Here is a 19,572-nt window from a genome sequence, read left to right as displayed (position 1 = left end):
ACCCTTCCCTTTTCACGAATGTGACTTACCGAATTTTACTATTTACCGGACTTGTAACAACATAAGCAACTCGACGGGTGCCACATGTGGAGCAGGATCTGCTTACCCTTCCGGAGCACCTGAGATCACCCCCAGTTTTTGGTGGGGTTCGTGTTGCTTAGTCTTTAGTTTTTCTATGTTGTGTCATCTGTACTATTATTTGTCTGTTTGTCTTTTTATTTTTGGCCATGACGTTGTCAGTTTGTTTTCGATCTATGAGTTTGACTGTCCCTCTGGTATCTTTCGTCCCTCTTTTGAATAAGTTGTAGGTATGACTTTGCTGAATGTTTTTGCCAAGTAAAGTTCCTATCTATCATAGTTTCTGCAAAATAATAATAAGTTGGTAAAAACCATCTTTCAAGGGCGATAACTCAAGTAAGGGATCAATTGCAGATTTGAGGCATGTAGATGTGTTAGTAATTTTTACTTTGCCGAACATTTTTTCTGTGTTAAGTTTCTACCATAATTTCTACAGAACAATTTAAAAAATGAAAAAAAATGGTCTTTTCAAGGGTAATAACTCCTTTAAGGGTTTAATGGACAATTTTGCTCATGTTTACTTATTTGTAAGTATTTTTGCCATCAGAGTTATGTCTATCTCACATAGTTTCTGAAAAAAAAATATTAAAAAGTCTTTCAAGGGCAACAACTCCTATAAGGAATCAATTAGTAAATTGGTTCCATAGAACCAAGAGTTCCAAATGGTGAAGTTGAAATCATCCCTTCGTAAATTTTACGGACGCCATCACGAGTTGGTTGACTGTTATGGAATGACCGTTTCACAGATGATATCGGATATGTTTCTTATGTTGTAACAACAATATCCTTCCCTTTTCACGAATGTGACCTACCGAATCAGACTATTTACCGGATTTGTAATAACATAAGTAACACGAAGGGTGCCACATGTGGAGCAGGATCTGCTTACCCTTCCGGAGCACCTGAGATCACCCCCAGTTTTTGGTGGGGTTCGTGTTGCTTAGTCTTTAGTTTTCTATGTTGTGTCATCTGTACTATTATTTGTCTGTTTGTCTTTTTATTTTTGGCCATGGCGTTGTCAGTTTGTTTTCGATCTATGAGTTTGACTGTCCCTCTGGTATCTTTCGTCCCTCTTTTATAGGTAAATCTTACTTTGCAGATCATTTTTGCTTTTAAAATTTCTCTTTATCTATGATAGTTTTCAAGATAACAACCAAAACTGAGAAATTTCACAAAAATTATCATTTGAGGGGCAATTACTCCAACTAAGGTCGTCTGATTTGTCAAAAAACTTTCAAGCAAATAGATCTTGACCTGATCATTTGTTACCTGTAAGTCTTGTTCTAACTGCTTTTATTTTTTGATATAAGCAAACAAGAGTGCACATGCTGAAATGTCTCACCTGCTTTACTGACCATTTATTTATGTTGAAAGTCTTAAGGATAAAGGATTTACTACAAGTATCACATAAACTTATGGTAACATTTTTAAAGATCAATAACAATGAGGTCAAGGTCGGATAAATCCTGTCAGACAGGCATGAACACATTACAATTATTCCATACACCAAATAAAGTTGACCTTTTGTTTATGGTAATTGAAAAACAGACCAAAACACAAAAACTTAACATTGACCAATGAACCTTGAAAATGAAGTCAAGTTCAGACGATACCTGCCAGACAGATATGTACACCTTTTAGTCATTCTATACACCAAATATAGTTGACCTACTGCTTATAGTACTTGAAAAACAGACAAAACATAAAAACTTAACATTGACCAATGAACCATGAAAATAAAGTCAAGATCAGATGAAACCTGCCAGTCTGACATGTACCTCTTACAAATCATTCCATACACCAAAAAAAGTTGACCTATTAATATTAGTCTTTGAAAAACAGATCAAATCATAAAAACTTAACATTGACCAATGAACCATGAAAAAGAGGTCAAGGTTAGATGATACGAGCTTGACCGACATGAACACCTTACAATCATTCTATACACCAAATATAGTTGACCTATTGCTTATAGTACTTGAAAAACAGACAAAAACACAAAATCATAACCTTGACCAATGAACCATGAAAATGAGGTCAAGGTCAGTTGATACCGGCAAGACCGACATGAACCCCTTTTAATCATTCTATACACCAAACATAGTTGACCTACTGCTTATAGTACTTGAAAAAAACAGACAAAAACACAAAAACTTAACATTGACCAATGAACCATGAAAATAAGATCAAGATCAGATGAAACCTGCCAGTCTGACATGTACCCCTTACAATCATTCCATACAGCACATATAGCACACCTACTGCTTATAGTATCTGAGAAATGGACCTAATCAAGTTTGGTTAAAATTGGTTTAGTAGTTTCAGAGGAGATCTTTGTAAAAGTTTACGATGACAATGACAATGAATGCCAAGTGATGGCAATAGTTCACATAGCCCTTTTGGCAAGGTGACCTAAAAAGGTTGATAAAATAGGGGACTGTACCATTCCATGCACTTCTCTACTATTGTTTTCAAGGTAATCACCAAAAAACTTTAAAATTTGCCAAAAATTTACATTTCTGGAGGAATTACTCCAAAATGGATTGTCCATTTTACTGAAAATTCCATAGTAATGTCATTGACCTGTTGATCTTTTCACTTTGTCAGTTTCACTCTGACTGTTTTGTTTTTGAAATACTAAAAACTGCAAAAGTTGTTAAAAATTTACATTTAAGGTGCAATAACTCCAAAATGAGTTGTTTGATTCTTTTGACAATTTCAGTAGAGATTGACCCTGACCTGCTGATCATTTTAACCTAGTCACTTTGCTCTTAATGCTTTACTTTTTGAGATATAAGCCAAAAAATGCATGTTACCCCTATGCTTTATTTGTAGCAATGGCAGCCATGTTCGTTGATGAATCAAATCCCAGGATAATTTTTTCTAACAGATTTCATAAGAAACATTCAGGTACAATTTGATAACATTTGGTCATGTAGATTGAGGAGAAGATTAAAAAAAAAGAATGTGTCCATAGTACAAGGATGCCCCACTCGCACTATCATTTTCTATGTTCAGTGGACTGTGAAATTGAGGTCAAAACTCTAATTTGGCATTAAAATCAGAAAGATCATATCATAGGGAACATGTGTACTAAGTTTCAAGTTGATTAGACTTCATCTTCATCAAAAACTACCTTGACCAAAAACTTTAACCTGAAGCGGGACAGACGGACGAACAGACCGAAAAATATAATGCCCCTAGGTGGGGCATAAAAAGATTACGACAATGGACGCCAAGTGATGGCAAAAGCTTTTAGGCCAGGTGAGCTTAAAATCTAATTAGTAGTGGGATCTTAATAGCATGACATCCCTTTACTATCAAGACTGGTTTGTTCAAAACATTTAGTACATAGGTAACTTGTTATTTTGCAGTAAATACTGTGACATGTACAGAAATTTGACTTTTCCATTCACTCACAATAGAAGCAGGATACCAGATGACATTATTTAGATACTATACAAATGTTGCACAAGTATATACATATATAAATGTATAGTAAAAGCTGCATGAAGAATAAAGTAAAAATTAAATTGGGTGAAATTACCATAAAAAGAGGGAGAATTTAACACAATAAGCCAAATTTAAATTGACAATACTATGTGGCATATCAGAAATTGATGAAGAGACAAACAAGTCCAGAAAACAACACAAAGAAAACTGATGGGTGAAATCAGGTGCTCCGTAAGAGTAAGCAGTTCCTGCTTAACTAGTGGCATCCATCGTGTTTCTCATTGCTAATAAAACTGGGTGATATCATAAGTCACATTTGCTGATGTCATTAATAATATACTGAAATATTTCTGTTAACTTTTAAAACCACATTAAAAATGAATATGGTTTGTAAAAAAACAAACAAGTCAATGTGAATATACAGTTTTCTTTTCATCTGAATATTAATATCACAGAAACATACTGTCCTACAATATATATAGTTAAACATCAGACGAGACAAAACATCTCAATAGTCTTGTGAGGGCAGTAGATTCAAATTGTTCCAATGTCAGCTGTATTTGGCTGCCAGGGAGTTGTTTGTTGGTGTCCTGGAGACAACCTCATTGGACTTTGTACCCGTCCAAATGGATTGTAACCTTCTTGTTGGTTTGCTGGTGAGAGCTGATTCTTAGGAGAAGCAGAGTGTCTATCTATCAGCTGTAATGATTAAAAATAAGCAATAGATGACAATCAGGACATTCTGACTACACAGAGTCATTTTATCTAAATGATCCTTTTCTATTTTTTAAGAGATAGTTTACTATAAACTTTAAAGTGAGAGAACATTTCAATACTTGTCAAATGTAGTTTTAATCATCATACCTTTTCAAAATTAAACTACAATGAACTATATAATATATAGAAAGAAAATAATACTAATCTGGTCTCAGAAATTGAATATCCCAGGTAAAAATTGGATTATTTTCTATCAAAAGATATGTCCATATATTGCAGCTATTGAAAAGTCCTAATGCTCATTGTATAATCTAAGACAAAACAGAATCCTAAGTCCTCATGAGTACAATGAAAAAAAGTGCTTTATTCCAAATTTTATGAATTTCCAAAGCTGCAATTGACTCTTTTTGCAAAAAAGTTCAAATATTGAAAAGAAACAAAAGAGGAAAAAAATGAAAATGTTTAGTTATTTTTATGACTTTTGAATCCTTTTTACCTGTCGTCCTATGGGAGATGGCTGGTTTCTTGTCATGACAGACTCTCCAATCTTGTTTAACAGTGACCCCTTTCTTTCTGGCTGCAAACAAAAACATATATCATCAATAAATACATACTTTACAGTGTATAAAAGTAAAATAACAAAAATACCAAACTTCAAGGAAAATTCAAAACAGAAAGTCCCTAATCAAATAGCAAAATCAAAAGCTCATACAAACAAAATGAATTGAAAACAACTGTCAAATTCCTGACTTGGTACAGTAATTTCCTTATGTAGAGATAGTTTCCTATAAACTTTAAAGTGAGAGCTAGAACATTTTTTTATACTTGTCAAATGTAGTTTTAATCATCATGCTTTTTCAAAATTAAACTACAATGAACTATATAATATATAGAAAGAAAATAATACTAAACTGGTCTCAGAAATTGAATATCACAGGTAAAAATTGGATTATTTTCTATCAAAAGTTTTGATATACAGTCGACTCTCGTTATCTCGAAGTCAGCCGGACCAGAGAAATATTTCGAGATACCTGTAGTTCAACTCAAACAAAACCAGAAGTATGACCAAGGGACACAACTCTTGCTTAGCTTGGTAAAGCTAATATAAATCTGGATGAATATGGGAAGGGGATCGATATTCTGGTCTCATATCGATGGATTTGTATGTTATGGTCTTTCATTATTATAATAACATTGTTTTCACTTATTTAATTATTTCTTTGAACAGTTACAATTTTTTCCTGTGGCTTTTATCCGAGAGAGTAATTTCCAATCGATCTTAGCGTTATTTAAGTCATTAAAATTTGACAAAATTGTTTATTCTCGAATACAAGAGATTTTAGAAATTTAGATTTATTTTTATTTTCTTTTATCTCAATCTTTCTTTTAAAGAAAAAATACAAAAAGATAAAAGACGCCGATTGAGTAGTTTTTATGTGATAACCAACAGAAGTCTTAATCCCCACTTTATACACATCCAAGCTCATCAGTGTAAATCACAATTAATTTAATTAATTTTTTTTGTAAACATTTTAAATAATTTTTCATAAACTTTAACAGTGTATCACTAATTATTTATCATGGTGATAAAAGATAATCTTAGGTAAACACTTGTGCCAGTCGTGGAAATAGAATGTCATAAATCAATACAGTGGTCAGTGACGGGAAATTTAATTACACGTGTATTGTCAGATTAACTCTTCAATCCATTTAAATCCCGGACGTCCTGTTTTGACATATGTGTATTAGTTCGAGATAAATAATGAATTTTGAATGCTTTTGTTAAGGTGTAATACCACCAAATCATAGTACGTCACATCCGGTTGCATACGAAAATAGGTCGAAAAAAAATATTCCCTTGAATTTGACAGTTTGAAACCTCCTTGGAGACAGTAAACTTTTATACGGATAGTTCATTCAGCTTGAATACTTCAATTAATCAATTATTATAACATTTCTATCATAAATGAGTGAAAGTTACCCCAAATTTTTTTATTTATTGGCCTAAAAAGTAGAAATTTTGAGGAAATGAGAGGTATAAATGGACCAAAAGAGACCTTATAAGGAAGACAAAGAGGTCCATTAGTAGTATTTATCATCCTAAAGTCATCTTTTGTATCATATTCAACTGTTTGTAGGCAGATGAGATAAATATTTGATCATTTATTGGTCCACACTATATTCTATCATGATGCGGCTTGGTTTGGATTTTTGAAGAAACTTTGCTCGAATCGCTGTAGATGTCGTCTTACATTATACTAGATTTTTCTCAAACTATTGAACTGATTATGACAAAACTTGACAGGACTGCTTGAAATAACCAGTATTACAAAGGAAAAAAGTCACATTCTGTTTATTTAACAAAAAAGTCTTCTTTAATATGGGAAGCTGTACATGCACCTTTGACCTTGTGAGTACTCTCATGTGTTAAAATTTCTTGCTATTTAAGTGAAATATTACAAATAATGAAATATTCTGAGTGGATTGAGTCTCCAAAACACATTTTATGAGAAAATTTCCTTGAAATAGGACTTTACCATGAATATTAGTTGACAGAACAAGCCATACTTAGAGTTTTGGGGAGCTTTTTCTCCTTATTTCTCATATTCTGCTTTACTAGAAAAATTTTCTTAAGAAATACTTTAATAAATATATAGTTTTAAGTAAATGAAAGTATTTTTAAAGCAGTAACAACAAATTATTCACCAAAAGAGAAGCTTTGTATGTCCCTCTCTGGAACGCGGCGTAAATTTAAGTTTTACGTAAGGACTTATTGAAACCTCCTTGGAGACAGTAAACTTTTATACGGATAGTTCATCCAGCTTGAATACTTCAATTAATCAATTATTATAACATTTCTATCATAAATGAGTGAAAGTTACCCCAAATTTTTTTATTTATTGGCCTAAAAAGTAGAAATTTTGAGGAAATGAGAGGTATAAATGGACCAAAAGAGACCTTATAAGGAAGACAAAGAGGTCCATTAGTAGTATTTATCATCCTAAAGTCATCTTTTGTATCATATTCAACTGTTTGTAGGCAGATGAGATAAATATTTGATCATTTATTGGTCCACACTATATTCTATCATGATGGGGCTTGGTTTGGATTTTTGAAGAAACTTTGCTCGAATCGCTGTAGATGTCGTCTTACATTATACTAGATTTTTCTCAAACTATTGAACTGATTATGACAAAACTTGACAGGACTGCTTGAAATAACCAGTATTACAAAGGAAAAAAGTCACATTCTGTTTATTTAACAAAAAAGTCTTCTTTAGGTGTAATACCACCAAATCATAGGGTCCGAGTACACAGTTATTTCGTAGTGCATTTCTTTTAGACAATAAATGAAAATTAAAAAAATCCCACCTGCGCTTTCTCAATAATATTTTTACAGTGTGTTGTACTACTTTTGGGACAAATTATATCAAAATTATAGAAAACTTCATCGGCTCTAACTCAAAATATGGACAATTTCATGCTAAGGGGGTCTTCAAATCTTTTGACAGCTTCCGAAGTGCTAATTTTTAACATTTTTCAGCTGGACCAAATCACTACTTTACTTTAAAATTCATGACCCAAATTTTTTTACAGTGTCATTTCACCCCCCTACTTACTATTTGAGTCATAAAACATGGAGAAATAAATTCGGAAGGGGTATAAAAAAAATCGACAAGTAACACACTGTCCACACTAGGGACTATATTCGTGGACAACGAAAATCAAAGGACGATAACTGTGTACCCGGACCTAATAGGGTAGAAAAAGTTGACCAATCTTAATGAAACTTGGTATGACTAAAGCTTATTAAATTATAAGACTGCTTACAAAGTTTCATGGCAATAGGATATATATTATAGACAATATGACTAATTCTATATTCAACTTTGAGTGTTAAATTTAGACGTTAAAATTGAAAATTTTCAACTATCAACATTTGGGGCTTAAAAAATTAAAATATTGCAAAAAAATACTTTTGAAATGCCTTTATATATAATATATTATGTATTAAAAGCAATAGAGTACTCATTTGATTTATCAGACTTATCATAATTATTAAAAAGTCAAATTTATATGAGCCTGTGGCTAAAAATGGAGGTTTTCCAATGAAGGGGGGCCTTACATGAAGATGTAATATTTTCCAGCAATTTTAAATTTGTAAAGCTTTTTGGTTATAAATAATCCTTACATATGTATTTAATGTACTTTAAATGGAAAGAAAACTTACAAATAACATATCACATTAGTTCAAAAGGGTCTTAGGCCAAGTAAGACTGAAAATAATTTAGGGTCAATTTAGGCCGTATCACATATTTACATTTAAAAATGCATATTGAAGCTATATGAAATAAAATTTTGTGTCTTTTCTATCATTTCTATACTCAGGTGACATGATACAATAAATTTGAGCACAAAAAGACTCTTGCATTCAACTTTTTTTGCAGACAGTATGGTCTGATACAAAGATTTTTCACTTTTTAGTGAAAAACATGCATGCAATTTTAGTCTCAACAGGCTTATATTTGAACCACTTGCTATCCTACAGAAGAAAAGAAAGATATTATGTGACATAAAACAGGTACAAAAGACATTGTTAAGTGCTTTTTATACAAATTTAGTGAGGTCTTTATAATGGACTTTAACTTTTATGTTCCAAGCTCCTGACATTTAACTTGATCCAAACAGGGCGTTAGACGAGGATCATATATACAACACATTTTGCACATATTGTCTGAGATAATCTTCTTTTCTGTAGAGTCAGAGTTCACAAATGAGTAATACAACTGGATTGAAGCATAGAAACACAAATATTGACACATAAAAACCTGTCAGATAGAAAGTCAGAATGCCACTTATGCATCAAAATTGAAAAAGCTGTGAAATGCTTATTTTGACCATAAAATGCCAAAATTGGTCATTTTTGCAGAAATTCTATCAAATAAAAGTTTAAATCCTTTAGTTTTATGCTATTTGATAAATTGACACCATCAAATCATTCAGGGAAGTTGCCAAAGTACAGATTCTATATTTCCTGATTTCACCTCTTAGGTCCGAGTACACAGTTATTTCGTAGTGCATTTCTTTTAGACAATAAATGAAAATTAAAAAAATCCCACCTGCGCTTTCTCAATAATATTTTTACAGTGTGTTGTACTACTTTTGGGACAAATTATATCAAAATTATAGAAAACTTCATCGGCTCTAACTCAAAATATGGACAATTTCATGCTAAGGGGGTCTTCAAATCTTTTGACAGCTTCCGAAGTGCTAATTTTTAACATTTTTCAGCTGGACCAAATCACTACTTTACTTTAAAATTCATGACCCAAATTTTTTTACAGTGTCATTTCACCCCCCTACTTACTATTTGAGTCATAAAACATGGAGAAATAAATTCGGAAGGGGTATAAAAAAAATCGACAAGTAACACACTGTCCACACTAGGGACTATATTCGTGGACAACGAAAATCAAAGGACGATAACTGTGTACCCGGACCATAGTACGTCACATCCGGTTGCATACGAAAATAGGTCGAAAAAAAATATTCCCTTGAATTTGACAGTTTGAAACCTCCTTGGAGACAGTAAACTTTTATACGGATAGTTCATTCAGCTTGAATACTTCAATTAATCAATTATTATAACATTTCTATCATAAATGAGTGAAAGTTACCCCAAATTTTTTTATTTATTGGCCTAAAAAGTAGAAATTTTGAGGAAATGAGAGGTATAAATGGACCAAAAGAGACCTTATAAGGAAGACAAAGAGGTCCATTAGTAGTATTTATCATCCTAAAGTCATCTTTTGTATCATATTCAACTGTTTGTAGGCAGATGAGATAAATATTTGATCATTTATTGGTCCACACTATATTCTATCATGATGCGGCTTGGTTTGGATTTTTGAAGAAACTTTGCTCGAATCGCTGTAGATGTCGTCTTACATTATACTAGATTTTTCTCAAACTATTGAACTGATTATGACAAAACTTGACAGGACTGCTTGAAATAACCAGTATTACAAAGGAAAAAAGTCACATTCTGTTTATTTAACAAAAAAGTCTTCTTTATGGGAAGCTGTACATGCACCTTTGACCTTGTGAGTACTCTCATGTGTTAAAATTTCTTGCTATTTAAGTGAAATATTACAAATAATGAAATATTCTGAGTGGATTGAGTCTCCAAAACACATTTTATGAGAAAATTTCCTTGAAATAGGACTTTACCATGAATATTAGTTGACAGAACAAGCCATACTTAGAGTTTTGGGGAGCTTTTTCTCCTTATTTCTCATATTCTGCTTTACTAGAAAAATTTTCCTAAGAAATACTTTAATAAATATATAGTTTTAAGTAAATGAAAGTATTTTTAAAGCAGTAACAAAAAATTATTCACCAAAAGAGAAGCTTTGTATGTCCCTCTCTGGAACGCGGCGTAAATTTAAGTTTTACGTAAGGACTTATTGAAACCTCCTTGGAGACAGTAAACTTTTATACGGATAGTTCATCCAGCTTGAATACTTCAATTAATCAATTATTATAACATTTCTATCATAAATGAGTGAAAGTTACCCCAATTTTTTTTATTTATTGGCCTAAAAAGTAGAAATTTTGAGGAAATGAGAGGTATAAATGGACCAAAAGAGACCTTATAAGGAAGACAAAGAGGTCCATTAGTAGTATTTATCATCCTAAAGTCATCTTTTGTATCATATTCAACTGTTTGTAGGCAGATGAGATAAATATTTGATCATTTATTGGTCCACACTATATTCTATCATGATGGGGCTTGGTTTGGATTTTTGAAGAAACTTTGCTCGAATCGCTGTAGATGTCGTCTTACATTATACTAGATTTTTCTCAAACTATTGAACTGATTATGACAAAACTTGACAGGACTGCTTGAAATAACCAGTATTACAAAGGAAAAAAGTCACATTCTGTTTATTTAACAAAAAAGTCTTCTTTAGGTGTAATACCACCAAATCATAGTACGTCACATCCGGTTGCATACGAAAATAGGTCGAAAAAAAATATTCCCTTGAATTTGACAGTTGTAGGTAATTGATCTTACATTTCATTGCAGTAAAACATTTCTGGGTCATAAACATATATATTGGGTATTTCAAAGCACCATTATTTTTTTATTTGGGGTTTCTATAGAATATTTTGGAAACTTGAGGTTACATGGTTACTAAAGATGGTACACAGGTTAAAAAAGGGGGAAAATTTGATTGGTTAACTTCCAGTGATGGTTATATTCTTATATGCAATGAAATGTTATGTGAAATTTTTTCTATAGTACTGGACAGGATAAAACTTTACTCATGCCAAGTATTTCTTTATTTGAAACAAAAATGAATTCTGCATAATTTTTTGAAAAGTGCAAATTTAACAAAGACTAATAGGGGAAAATCAATGGTGGTATTACACCTTAACGTTGGGACCGTAAATTTAGTTCGACTCAACCGAAATTTCGACTCATCCAATTTTGATTCATCAGGAGTCGAAATACATATATTTATATGGAACAAAGTTTGGGACCATGAGAAAACTTCGACTCATCCGAAATTTCGAGTCAACCAAGTTCGAGACAACAAGAGTTAACTGTATATTAAAAGATATGTCCATATATTGCAGCTATTGCAAAGTCCTAATGCTCATTGCATAATCTAAGACAAAACAGAATCCTAAATCCTAACAAGTACAATGTTTTTGTTATGTCCAGTAATAAGTGTCAAACTCTCTAAAGTGTTATATAAATAAAATCTTTTGTAAGCAGTGCACTCTATTTTGTTCTATGCAGCAGCAACATCAGATATGTTTATGAATTACTGATTCACTTCATTCAAGATAGTTCCAGTGTTTCTTGTATGATTTTACAGGAGCAATTGAGAAATGAAAGATATAAAACAGTTCACTATAAATTTCAACAATCTCCTTCTCTTTCCATGTGAACTAGTTATAAATCATACCAATGTCTTGCAATCATCCCAGATAAATAAGAATGCATGAAGAAATGAATCAAGATCAAAGTGTGAAGAAATACTGTCTTAGAAACTCATTTCACTGGAATTATAAATTCACTTAAAATATTTCTGCTTAGCCCTAATATAAAAGTTTCATGCTTCTTGGTATACCCTTAAGTTTGTTAAAATTGTCATTTTGTAAGCAAAAAAGGTGCTGTAGTTCCAATTTCAAATTTTCATGAATTTCCAAAGTTACAATTGACTCTTTGTGCACAAATTCAAATATAGAAAAGAAAAGAAACAAAAGAGGAAAAAAAATGAAAATGTTTAATTATTTTGTGACTTTTGAATCATTCTTACCTGTTGTCCTATTGGAGATGACAGGTTTCTTGTCATGACTGACTCTCCAAGCTTGTTTAACAGTGACCCCTTTCTTTCTGGCTGCAAACAACAACATATATCATCAATAAAAACATTCTTTACAGTGTTAAAGGGGACACTTCAAATCGGGGTTAAAATTAATATTGTTCACTGTTGATTAGTTCTGCTAACACTGATTGGATACTGCTCATACAATACATCAGTTTAAATTTATCCAATAGTTTACTTATATAAAAATAAGGAGATATGGTATGATTGCCAATGAGACATCAAACCACCAAAGCTCAAATGAAGTGGAGGTAAGCAATTATAGGCAACCGTACGGCCTTCAACAATGAGAAAATCATATACCGTATAGTCAGCTATAAAAGGTCAAATGAAGTGGGTTTAAGCAATTATAGGCAACCGTACGGCCTTCAACAATGAGAAAATCATATACCGTATAGTCGGCTATAAAAGTAAGCAATATCTATATCAATGTCTGTATCATCAATATTATGACAGCTGAAGGGTATTTAACATTACCCATAAAATCATGCAACTTTATTTTGGACAAGAATATGTTAATATTATATGAAAGTGAACCTTTCTTTTTACTGGATCAAAATATTTTTTAACATGATAGTTCATAAAGTAGCAGTACAAAAGAATGAAAATTCATCCATACTGGACAAATTACTGTGAGGTTTACCTTTTAGCTTGAACTTCTAAATACTGGAAAAAGCAAAACAACAAATTTACCAATGTCTCACAATCAAGGCAAGCATTCTACTACAAGACATGCATTTTGTATTTAGTTTCATGAGGCGTAATCAAAGGCTATCCATAAGCTTGGAAGACCATGCTGCAAGCTTCAGATGTTTTATTAACCCTTCATTTTTTATAAATACAATCAAACCTACATATAAAGGTCAACCTCCATTGAAAACTGACCTTATAATAGAGGTGACCTATAAATTGAGGTCCAAAATCAATAGGTATGATTTAGGCAGGACAAGAAGAGGCTAACCTGACAAGGCAGGTTTTCACTTAATAGAGGTGACCTTTATAATAGAATATTAATTAAGATTATACTGACCAGGTTATTATTAAGGTTATTGTTCAGATCTTTGTCATATGGCTTTTCCAGCTCATTGGTATTAAGTACACTAGAATCAGTTTCTGAAATTAAACATAAGCTATCTTTTAAAAGGTTTCTCTCTTTTTCTTTTCAGGAATAATTAATATTGATGAAAAAATGCATAGAAAGTTTTATACACATTAAGAAAATATTCATTCACATTTTTTGAAATGTATCTTCAATGTATCTTTATGACACAAACAAGCTCCACTATTGGTCTATCCATTCTGGCTGGAGGTACTTCCTTGTTAAAAATCAACTCTTCATATAGGAATATGTGTTTTTAAATGTTCCAAACAATACAACTTTCAAAGAATACATATTACTAAACAAGATGACTTAAGGTCAATGACATTACTGTTAGTCATGAGGAAAGATTATGGAAAATATCCCTTTACTAGATTTTTTATGGAACATCTGAATCCAAAGTAAATTTCCATAATGGTTGGTCTTTGTTTTAACAATTTACAAGATGTGACATGACCATCTAATTAGGAATAAAGTAAAAAGATAAAGATGGATGTAGTGGTCATTAATAACAATTGTGTGAAATGCCTATTAATTCAAAGCAGGTATTACTTAGATATTGCACTGACAATATTTCAACTGATGTATATGAATTGTGAACTTGACCTGCCAGCCATGACTTTGACCTTCTAAATATGAAGATGAGAAAACTAATTCAAGGTCAAGACATATTCATTAGTAAAGGGCATCAATTGTACCCTACCAGGAAATGATCTGGACATCATAGAATACAAGTATCAGCTTTGACCATGATCTCTGAGATATGACCTTTTAGGTTAATATGCAGGAATTGTGTGAAGTATTAGTAATACCATGTGCAAATATAAAGTATGGAGAAGGTACCAATACATGTATTATTTATGGCCATGACCTTGCTATAGACATGAAATAGAAATAAATAGTAAACAAAAAAGACACACAAATTGTTTATGTGTTTCTTAAACATCCCTCAAATTTCCCTTAAATTCAAAATATGAGTAACATGATGATTTATACACCCACTGTTGCATTTGAATAAAAGGAAATACATATACCAAACAATGTGGAAGCAGACAACAGAACAAGGTTAAGCACATGTATTAGCTTACCAGTTTAAACTTGATAGTACTATACATCAGCACGCTATTATGTGCATATAATAGAAAAAAAACGATATGGGGTATCTATCCATGACACAAAATCAGTACATGCACAGCAAACAACACACAAAAAGCAAAGAAACAGCACTTTTATTGCTGTTCTTCATATCAAAGTCACAGTCAGGTCTTCAACACAGACAAAAAAACTCTCACCTCACTGCAAGTTTAAGACGGTCACATCAACCCAAAGAAAAATAGTGTATTTTGCTTATAGGAAGTAGATAAGTGACAGATCTGAAAATGAGTCACACTGAATCTTTTCATTATTAAGTTAAGTACCAAAAGCTTCAACATGTAGCTGCTGAGAAAAATGTGACAAAATTTCTCATATTCTTACATGTGTATCAATGCAAAGAACATACAAGTATGCAGCAAACAGGAAGTAGGCGAAAAAACAGACCTGAAATTTGTCACACAGTATAGCTCACAAATATGAAGCTCTGACTTTTAGTGGCTAACATAACAGGTAAAAATAATTTCTCATATGTGTGCATCACTGTAAATAACATGCATGTAAGAGGCAAACAGGAAGTAACTAAGTGGCAAATCTAAAATCATGTCATACCGTACAAGTAACCAATATGAGCTTGTTCACATTTCAAGAAGCTCTGATTCATTTCAACAGAAAAGTGTAAGGCCTCAACAAAGAAGGACAGAGGTAAAGCAGTTAATCCAAAAATCCTTAGTAGGCATATAGTTATGGCAATTGGAAGTAGGTCACAGTGACATAAATGTGTATGGGTCACTATTGAAATATTAGATTTCAATCAACCGTGAAGATACAGCAGGATGGCTCAAATCTTATTTACCAATCTTGTACTATTAAAGAGTACTGTAAATTTAGAAATTATTGCGTGCATTTATTATTGCGATTTTGTCATTGTAGACTAAAATGCAATTTTAATTTTTGCGATATTGAGAAAAATCCTGTTTAATTCATATAAAAAATTTCATAAAGCGAGTTTAAATTATTGTGATTATAACCCTGTCGTATTTTTCGCAATAATAAAAACATCGCAATAATTTCTGAATTTACAGTATTGAAGTGATGAAATATAATTCATACGTACTTATGGATTACTGAGAAATGGACTAATCAAACAACCACCTTTACAATAAATTTGGATAACACCATAAAAGGATGGAGAGACATGCCATTGTCCCTTTTGGAGCTGAGAATATTAACAACTGGTGCATGCTTGCTCAAAAGTATATTATAATAATTCTAGGTCATTTTTTGCTATTGAGAATTAAGACAGATGAAATCAATAATCAGTTACTTACTTTTTTTACTTGTTTTAGATCCTTCAATAAAACTTTTTTTGGTTGTTAGTCGTGTCTTTGTGACCTGATGTGAACATATATATAAAATGAAATTTTCCAAATATCTTACATTTCAATGGGGAATAACTCCCTCAAATGTATTTTTCTAATTAATCTGAAATATAGTTGAAGTAAACCTGACATAAAATCATTACACTCCAATAATAAATGTACGTATGTGAGCACTTACAATACCGATTTTCCATAATATTTATACATTTCAAAAGTGCATAACTCAAAAACAACAAAAAAACATATTGACTCTCCAACTCATTAAAGATATTGCAGATGTTAACCTTTGACATCCGTCTCATTAAATCTCCCCTGAGAAATGTAGGTCAAAGGCAGACACAATGTTGATTTTCCATATTATTTATATTCCCAAGGAACATAAGTCCCTAACATAATCTATTGGCCCTGATTTACAACTATTTGCTGATATGAATTTGATTTTGAGAAATTATGACACAAGAGTGTATACAAAATGGATTTTGATTGGTGCTAACTTTCAAACTGACATATGTTACTGGTGTGAACATTTGACATGTGTTTCATCAAACTAGGATGAAAAATGTAGGTGTTTGAGTGCTTACAATTTTGATATTTCCATGGGTAACAGGTGCCCTAAAAATAATCATCTGTCCCGTATTTTTGAACTCATCCAAGATATAACTGATGTTTACCTTTGACATCTATTGTTTTAAGTTCAATTAGAAATGTTGGTTTAAGTGTGTTTCCAATGTCAGTTTTCATAGAATTTACATTTCCAATGGGGCACAACTCTCATAAAAATAATCGTTTTGGCCTGATTTCTGAACACATCTTTGAATATTGTTGAAGTTAACTCAAATGTTTACACTTTTTTTGAAATAAGAATTATAATGAGAACATTAAGTTTGAAAGCATTTACAATAACAGATGTGCATCAATTCCTCCTGCATCTTGAATGTGACTTACAACCTGATTTTTATAAGTCATTAGCAACACTAGTAGGAACTGCTTATCCTTCATGAGCAGCTACATTCATCTCCAGTTTTTAGTAACATTTTTTTAGCAATGCTTTTTTTTTCTCACTAAGTTATTGTCTATCCTTCCAGACTTTAGATCCTTTGCAATTTTTTTTTTAACTCAAGACCAATATACAAATGTATTGATGGTCTTAAACAGATATTTGTTTCTTACTTAATCAAGGTAAATGAAAATGTGTCATTATAGTATTATTTCAAAGTCATCTAGTAACCCATGGTGTAATAACCATAGAATTAGCTTTGTTGTCTTATCTTCATCTGCTATGAATGAAAGATTTATAATTTAGAGCTGTTATTATTTTAAGTTTTTATCACTATGCAAGTAAATTGACTAAAACTAGAGTATGTCTGTCTATAAAATCAGCTATTTATATCTGTATCTGTATCTGTATTGGTACGGGTAGAATCCTGTTAAGGCTTTTATACACAGTGATATGTAGCTCCTAAATCAAAATAAAGTGAATAAAATGACTTACCGTGTTTGAAAAGGAGTCAAAACGAGAGGTTTTTTTCTTCTTATTATGGTGTTTAATTGCCTCGTTTACCTTTAAACATCAAAACAAATATTTTAGGTTTTTGACTTTCATGAATTGTATACAAATAGTATAAATCTAAAGGGTTGATTGATTGATTGATTGGTGTTTAACACAACTTTCAACACTATTGTGCTATGTCATAGCAGTTAGTTTTTGTTGGTGGAGGAAGCCAGAGTGCCTGGAGAGAACCATGGACCTTCGGTACGAAAACTTACAATCCTAGTCAATTAAAATTGGTGTCGAGTGCACCTGCCCCATGCCTGATTCCAACTCACAACCTGTGTTGACAGGCTAGTGATACAGTAGTTGGACTACTTAGACCACTCGGGGACCGAGGCCCCTTAAATCTAAAGGAAGTCAGACTTGTGTTAAGGGAGATAACTCTACATAAGTAATGTGTTTATAATAGTCAGTTTCATCGTTGCTTTTTTTTAGCATCATGTGAAACAGAATTCAAATAATGTGTTCCTTAGAAGCTTAAAATGCATATATGAAAATGGTTCTCAAAAATGTACCAGTGATTTTTGAGGAGATAATTATGACACATAACCAAGGGCTGTCTAAATTCCAAAATCTGACCTTACTGTTAATTCATTCTCATATGCCGTGTTTCCCTAAACTTTTATGATGTTGGCTTATATTAAAAAAGAAAAAGCAAAATTGAAAATAAATTTCATAAGCAATTACTAGTAAAAGATGTGAATGAATATTCTATCTGGTTAATCCTCCTGTGTCCATCTGGAGCATCCAAAAGCACCTTTAGTTTTAGTCTGTGTAGTATAACTTTTAAACAAGAATGTGTCCATAGTACACAGATGCCCCACTCACACTATCATTTTCTATGTTCAGTGGACCGTGAAATTGGGGTCAAAACTCTAATTTGGCATTAAAATTAGAAAGATCATAACATAGGGAACATGTGTACTAAGTTTCAAGTTGAATAGACTTCAACTTCATCAAAAACTACCTTGACCAAAAACTTTAACCTGAAGCGGGACAGACAGACAATCAGACGCACAGAACGAAAACCATAATGCCCCTAGGTGGGGCATAAAAATAAAGTAAAGTTTTCTGTTTTGTAAATGCTCTAAAGTCATTGTTGTTTTCTTACTAGTATGGTCTCACCTGTCCATTTAGTAGGACAGTTTTTATTGTTATCAGTCTTCTGTTGTTGCCTTGTTTGAAAATGAGACTAATTCTATATTATTTTATTTATATGCTTACCCTTTTGTCCATTAGGCAGTGAAATATGAAAATAAAAAATCCCTGTAAAAGAAAAATTATAAAATTGAATATAGTGGTTCTGAGTAACTTAAAAATGTATATTCATAAATGTAAACAATAAATGCTTATTGAATATAAATTGCAAATCTTCTTTGCTGTTTTTAACAAATTTGAAAATATCAACAAAAAAGGCATGACTTGTCTCCCTTTGACTACACTTTTATATCAGATGTGCTCTGCCAGAGTTTAAATGAAGTTCAATGTGAATTCTCACTAAATGTTTACTTCCCATGAGCAACAAGACAGGTACCACAAGTGAAGTAGGAATTGCTGAACCTTTTCAGAGCATCTGAGTTCACACCTGCTATGTGTAGCGGTTTGTGTATGTTTCTGTGTAAGGTTTTGAGGACTTTGCTACTCCTGAGTTCACACCTGCTATGTGAGGAGGTTTGTGTATATTTCTGCGTAGTGTTTTGAGGACTTGGCTACTCCCGTGTTCACACCTGCTATGTGTGGAAGTTTGTGTATATTTCTGTGTAGTGTTTTGAGGACTTGGCTACTCCCAAGTTCACAC

General features: G+C 32.2%; 1 protein-coding gene across 1 annotated transcript in view; it reads right to left on the bottom strand.

The window, feature by feature from the left end:
- Window positions 1–3,973: 3,973 nt before the first annotated feature.
- Window positions 3,974–19,572, bottom strand: part of LOC127725997 (adhesion G protein-coupled receptor B1-like) — a 294,287-nt gene continuing 278,688 nt past the window's right edge. The window contains exons 26-28 of the mRNA XM_052233296.1: window positions 12,581–12,661; window positions 4,745–4,825; window positions 3,974–4,230 (exon numbers count right to left, since the gene is read on the bottom strand). Coding sequence (XP_052089256.1) covers window positions 4,066–4,230; window positions 4,745–4,825; window positions 12,581–12,661 — 327 coding nt within the window. The 3' untranslated portion in view covers window positions 3,974–4,065. The remainder of the gene's footprint in view (window positions 4,231–4,744; window positions 4,826–12,580; window positions 12,662–19,572) is intronic.

The sequence above is a fragment of the Mytilus californianus genome, unplaced genomic scaffold, assembly GCF_021869535.1.
Source record: "Mytilus californianus isolate M0D057914Y unplaced genomic scaffold, xbMytCali1.0.p SCAF_15, whole genome shotgun sequence".
NCBI lineage: Eukaryota > Metazoa > Mollusca > Bivalvia > Mytilida > Mytilidae > Mytilus > Mytilus californianus.
Note: the sequence above shows the minus strand (reverse complement) of the source record. Positions and strands in the feature narration are given on the sequence as shown.